At 47.7% G+C, this 6,619-nt stretch overlaps 1 protein-coding gene across 1 annotated transcript in view; it reads left to right on the forward strand.

Annotated features, from left to right (window-relative positions):
* The first annotated feature begins 1,187 nt into the window (after positions 1 to 1,187).
* The window catches only part of TGM4 (transglutaminase 4), a 17,380-nt gene continuing 11,948 nt past the window's right edge, over positions 1,188 to 6,619 (forward strand). Inside the window, 3 exon segments of the mRNA XM_024765303.1 lie at positions 1,188 to 1,263; positions 2,297 to 2,403; positions 2,406 to 2,471. Coding sequence (XP_024621071.1) covers positions 1,188 to 1,263; positions 2,297 to 2,403; positions 2,406 to 2,471 — 249 coding nt within the window.

The raw sequence follows: 6,619 nt of genomic DNA on the forward strand, positions 1-6,619 counted from the left end.
GTGACACCTTCACTTCCTGTCCAAGAGGCCTAAACCTCTCAGGGATGTTCTAGGACATTCAGTCAATAACGGTGCTGAAGACCAACCCCCAGCAGAGTGTAGCAGGGGCTGCGTCTCCAAACGTCTCAGCATTTGCTCCCGCACCCTCCCTGAGGCTCTTAGCAGCTCTGACTGTGGTCAAACCTCCTACATCTCACCTCTTCCCCTTTACATTTCAGAAGGGACAATGTTCATTGGAGTAAACAAGCAAGAAGTAAATAAAAATAACCCATCATCCCACCAATGAACAGTTGTCAATTCTTGCTTCCAGGCTTTTCTCTATGACTCGATAATGGTTAGATACGGAAGTAGAAGTGTTTTGCCTCTTACTTCATTCACGTTATAAGATACTGTGAATGCTCCTGTTCGTTCAGTGGTTCCTCTACAAGAGAACTGTTCGTGGCGGCTTCCTGCTCTGGCACGTGGGCTCATGGTGGCCGATCGGCCCATCTCCTCTTGGGGGCTCTGAGGATTTACAGTTGTCCAGTCTTCCCAGGGTTGTCATAAACCCAATCTCAGCCAGATCTTTGGACTAATCTGTGAATATTTCCTTAGGATAAATCCCCAGAACTTTAATTGTGAGGTTAATTCCAGGATTTTCTTCAGAAGCAGAATTTGCAGCTGGAAATGAGGAGGTAAGTGGGCCAACTGCTGGCCTGTGTGTTCTTCCTTCCTTGGCCTCCAGTCCAGATCCGAGACTCCCAACCCTGATTTTTGCAGCATCTGAGTGTTTTTCAGGGATTCATGAAAATCTTCCCAGGAAAAGGCCGTTGATTTAATTTTCCTTTCATTTGGAAGTCTCTGTTTTTGTAAGAAGTCTGGTGGGAAATTTGCCTTCATGGTTATGCCTGAGAGGTGGAAGTGGGATGGGGAAGGGAGCTGCATTTCTTCATTCAACAAAGTATTATTTTAAAAAATTTTATTGCTGTACAACACATATAAAGGATGCATATCTTAAGTGTCCCTACGATGAGTTTTTACATATAAATACACCCATGGAACCACCACCCAGGTCAAGGTGAATAACATTTCCCATATCCTGGAAGGTCACCTGCACTCCTTTGTAACATCAAGGAGGGCCTACTGTGGGTGGTGATGGGGATGCAGCCGGGAAGGCAAAATTAAGGTCTGCCCTGTGGCTTAGCGGAATGGGGACACTGTCACAGTTCTGCTGGTGCCAGGACATGCCCCTCACGGAGTCTAGGCCCCGCATGGATCAGTCGTGTGGGTCAGCTGCCTGGTGGGTTGGGGGCAGGGGCTCAGCGCCTTCCTTTTGCTGCAGGTGTGGGGGGGTGCAGGGAGCCAGAGTGGTGCAGGCGGAGTTGTGTCAGGGGAGTTCTGTCCCCACTTCACCTCCCGTGTCACCTCTCTGAGCCTGCTTCCCCACCAGCAAAATACTAACAATAGTTAATTTAATGAGCTAATAAATGTTTATCTCGTAGTCCTGTTGGGGTGGGGGGAGCACTATGGTCATTCCAAGTGTCTAAATGAGAAACGTGAAGCACAGAAGAGATTAAGTAACCAGCCAAGGTTCTACAGCTGGTAAGAGGGAGAGCTGGGATTGTAACCGAGAGCCCACTGCTCCTATAAGATATCTTATAAAAACAAGCATCTCACAGGTTTTGGTGGCAGGGAGATCCTGGGTCACAAACAGAACTGTTTTGTGACAACAACAAGCCACTGTGGCTATAACAACTTCTACCTATCCATCTAGTCATTATCTACCCTCAAAGGCTTGGTGAAAGCCTGGGGCACCCTGGGACCGATGCCCCTCTGGGGCTCAGGCTGCTCGTATTCCAACAACAGAGAGAGAGGGGTTTTTTTTGCTGCAAAAGACAGCTGACATTTAACTTGCCCCCTGAAGTGCCAGGTGGTGGGCCAGGCCCCTTAGGCCAGGCCCCTTACGTTTATATTATCTATGGAATCGTCCCAACCACCTGGTAGGCTTCCCCTCCATGCTGTAGTGAAGGGAGTAAAGGTCAAAGGGGAAAGGGGAAAACACCTGCCAGGTTTCAAACCAAGTCTGTCTAGGCCCGTCGGCAGGATTCGCAGAAGCCGCCTGCTTTGCGTGTCTACTTTTCTGTCTCGGGCGTCTGCTATGCCAGTCCATCCTGGCCACTCCTGGTCTCTGGGGGAGACAGACTTGTTCCAGACGGGGTGATGTGTTAGGACTGATGGATTCTTCTGGGAGGCTTTTGTAGAGTTCAGGGTGTGGCCAAAGGGGGATATGTCCACCATGTCACGTGTCTTTGCTTAGGTCAAGGTGGTGGTTGGCAGCCCCCGCACGCTGTCGTAGGCAAGTACCACCTGCTAGTGAAAAGTGGAAACAAACATATCTTCAAGTCTGAAGAAAACATGTTGTACCCAAGTTTCTTTTCAACCCATGGTGTGAGGGTAACGTGAAACTCAGGTCAGCTGGGGAAATGTGTCAGGTGAGACTCATGGGAGGAGGCAAGAAGCAGCGCCTACTGTATGCCTTGTGTGGTCCGTGAGCTTTGCTTGCCGTCCAGGTGCTTTCAAACTAGGTGAAGGGACCAGACCCAGGGACAGATCATGGGCGGCTTTGGAGCAGCCCCTCTGTGGCTGAGCTCCTTGGACGTTTCACTTCTCCCCTGCCCGACCCCCGCCATTTGGTTTTGGCCTCCACCACTGTACGGAGGCTGCCCTTGTTGGGGGCATCACCCCAGCTTCTTACTTGCCTTCTCCGGGCGCAGGGCCTGAATCCTGACAGGTGTTTCCTTCCTCCTAAAAACTCTCTGCTCTTTTGGGTCTCCCCTCTCCCCTCCACGTTTTCATTGGCCCAACCCCTTCCTACCTGCGGCTCCATGGGAGCCTTCGCGCAAAGGGCACTGGAGGGCATTCCTTCCCCCACCAGCACCAGCCCTCTCTCCCGTGGCTGCTGGGCAGGGCATCTCGCCACAGCTTCACATGTGCTCGTTGGTTACCAGACCTTCTCCACACCCGCACTGCTACAGCCACTTGGAGTTAAAAACTCAGGTGTATAAGCTAGAAACCAGGGAGCTGGTTATTTATTTATTTAGTGTTTGGAAATGATTTCAAGCTGCAGAAAAGTAGGCAAAAATGGTATAAAGAACATCCATATGCCCTTTATCCAGATCCTATTTTCTTCATCATTTTCTCTCTTCCTCTCTCTCTCTCCACACACACACACACACACACACACACACACACACACACTTTATTTCTGAACCATGTGAGAGTAAGTTACATACATTGTTGCTCTTTAACGAAAAATATTTCAGTGTGTACTTCCTAAGAATAGGAATATTCTCTTGCTACACTGCTGTTATCAACTTCAGTAATTCAGGGTTGACATAACACTGTATCTACTCTACTTATTGGAATTCCAACTTAGTCAGTTGATGCAATCATGTTCTTTATAACATTTTTTTCCCTCCAGTACAGGATCCAGTCCAGGGTCACATACTGTGTTCAGCTGTCCTGTCTCTTTACCTCCTTTAACCTGGAACTGTTCCTCAGCCTTAGTCTTTTTTGATATGGACATTTTTGAGTAATAGACCCCCTCGGCCCCCCCCCTTTTTTTTTCACTAGAATATTCCTCATTGGGGGCTTGTCTGATGATTCATGATTTTTTTGTTTTTATTTGTTTGTTTGTTTAATTAATATTTATTATTGGCCGCGCTGCACGGCTTGCAGGATCTTAGTTCCATGACGAGGGATCGAACCTGTGCCCCCTGAAGTGGAAGCGAGGAGTCCTAACCACCGGACCACCAGGGAAGTCCTGATGATTCATGATCTTTAGATTCAGGTTATGCCTCCCTGCCTGGAATATTACATAAGTGACGCTGTGTCCTTCTCAGGACATTACATCTGGTGGCACACAGTGTCCACCTGCCCCTCATTGGGAATGTTAAATTTGATCATTTGGTCAAAGTGTTGTACAATTTCCCTGCTGTATAATTACTATTGTTTCCTTTGTTACTAATAAGCAGTCCTTGTCTTGTGGCAACACTTTCAAGCCATGCAAATATCCTGGTCCTCATGAAAATGCTCCCCACCTAGATTTACCAACCACTGACAGCTCATGCCTGAACCAACCTTCTCTGTGATGGTTGCACAGTGATTTTCCAACTCCAGCTCTCCCTCCACACTTACCTGCTGGGCCCTGGTATTCTCCTGTAAGCAAAGCCCTCCCTTCACCAATCTATCATCTGTCTATCTGTCTGTCTGTCTAATCTATCAATCATCTATCCATCTATGAAACAATCTATCTGTATGGACTCAGGGATCTCATTTGTTCCCAGTGGTTTACAATCATTCTTGTTCTTAATTATGTTTATGTTCAGACTGTCCCACGTTTGCCCAGTGGAAGTCCCGCACAGCTGGTCAGGAAGCGAGCATCTTTTTGATACCTGTCTTAGCTCTTGCCTCCCATGTCTTACCCCCCAACGCACACTGTTTCAAACCCTCGTGTAGACCTTGCGGGACCTCCCACCCCACCTCTCCCCCAGGCCAGGCAGCTTCCTCCTGTGACAGGTCTGCCTGTGTCCAGGGGGTGGATGATAACCCCATGTGCATGTGTGCCCTTGCTTCAGAGGACGTGGTTTTCACGGCTAATGAGACAGAGTGAAATGAGAGCGTCCCCCACAGCACTGGCTACTGTCACATCTGTTGTGTCGACTCTGTCAAAAAAAGCCCTGGAACTTTGGTCAGGTGATGAATTGGTCATCCTATGGTTGGGCCAGGGCCATGCAGAAACGTTTGCGAGCCTCATGCCAAACCCCAACCCTATACATGTGACACTTGCCTAGAGAGGGGTAACCCTCCCCCCGAGAACATGCAGGCAGGTGGCAGAATCAGAGCTGGGCCTAAGGCCTTCCCGTCCCCCTCTACTCTCTGCCACCCCCCACCCCCACTTCACAGTGTATTTATCAACGAACCAACCACCTAACAATTCACAAGGAAGCTCCATTACAAGTGAAATGTTGACAAAAATAAAGAATTTCTAGAACTTTTTTTTTTTTGGCCACCCCTTACAACTTGTGGGATCTTAGTTCCCTAACCAGGACTGAACTCGGGCCTGTGGCAGTGAAAGCACAAAGTCCTAACCATTGGACCAGAAGGGAATTCCAAGAACTTCTAAAACTTGAGGGAGATTTTCTAGAAGACTTTGGTCTGGAGACCTCTGCTCCGTGGAAGAATGAATGTCTCTGTGCAGCCACGAGGCAGAGCAACAATGTGGAAGGAGGAAGGGCTCCATGGCTCTAAATGCACAAATCCAGTGGCGAGGACTTATGGCACCAGAAACTTCCAGCCTTTTGTCTCACCACCTTTTGCAACAAAAAAACTTCTGGAAAATGCCATACTCTACACAACTGCTTGGCTGCCCCTCCCCTCCCTGGGTCTGGATGCCTAGGATAGGATGGAAATGGGGACAACAGAGGGGGGACCCCCATGAGTGAGGCCTGCTGTGTGTACTCTGCAAAGTGCTTCACAAGCATCCTCTTGTGAATCCATCCCTGGGGGGCAGTTACCATCACTCCATCCCTGGGGGGCGGTTACCATCACTACTTACAGGTGAGGGGGTGGAGGGAAACAAAATGGGAGGAAGTGGTTAGCACAGGAGGTGGGGAGCAGGTAGCGAGTTGGTGGGGGAGCAGTCACCAGAGGAAGGAAACAGAATGAGGACCACAGCAGTGTGCGGAAGAAGGGATCACCTGAATCCTAGGTAATTGCCCCTCTGAGAAAATCAAGGGGTAACTTTAACAACCTCATAGAATTATGACCATGGAACTTTCCCAGACTCTCTGAAAAATGAAGATTATTAGCTATTCCTTTTATTTTGGTAGTTTCCCTCTCAGATTACAAAAATAACACAGGTATTTCAACTCTGTAAATATACTAAAACCATTGAATCATCCAGCTTAAAGGGTGGATTTTATGGGCTGCAAACTATATCTTGATAAAGTGGTTTAAAATAAATATATCAATAGAATTCAAAAAGTAACACATTAAAAAAAAAAGTAACACATATGTTTATCACAGAAGACCTAGAAGGCTTAGAAGATACAGAGACATGGAAAGAAATTAAATCGTAATCTCCTCCCTCAGTGATAAATACTTCATGTTCTAGTGTGTGTCATTCTTTTTCTGTTACTAATTCATGCTTACGGAGTTGAGATAATGTTATACGTGCACAACTTTGTAGTCTGTTTTGTTTATCTTGATCACAAAGGGATTTTCTCCGTGGTATTAAAAACTCTGCTGGTACGTCTTTATAATGGCTGTGTAATATTCCACCCCATGGCTCTGTGGGTTTACTTAATGGCTGCCTTGGGTATAGACCTTTAAGTGGTTTCTGGTTTTCCATGCTGTGGGAGACTTCTTTGTGAGCCTGTGGGCAGAGTTCCTTGCTGGGAGATGAGTGGTCCCACAGGGTGGTTGTGAAGTGCAAATTAGGGAGTATGTGGGAACTCCCCGGTGGTCCAGTGGTTAGGACTCCACGCTTTCCCAGGGCGTGGGGTCAGTCCCTGGTCCGGGAACTAAGATCCTGCAAGCCATACGTGCAGCAAAAAAAAAAAAAAAAAAAAATATTTCC

Source organism: Neophocaena asiaeorientalis, unplaced genomic scaffold, assembly GCF_003031525.2.
Source record: "Neophocaena asiaeorientalis asiaeorientalis breed wild unplaced genomic scaffold, Neophocaena_asiaeorientalis_V1.1 scaffold409, whole genome shotgun sequence".
NCBI classification, from domain to species: Eukaryota; Metazoa; Chordata; class Mammalia; order Artiodactyla; family Phocoenidae; genus Neophocaena; species Neophocaena asiaeorientalis.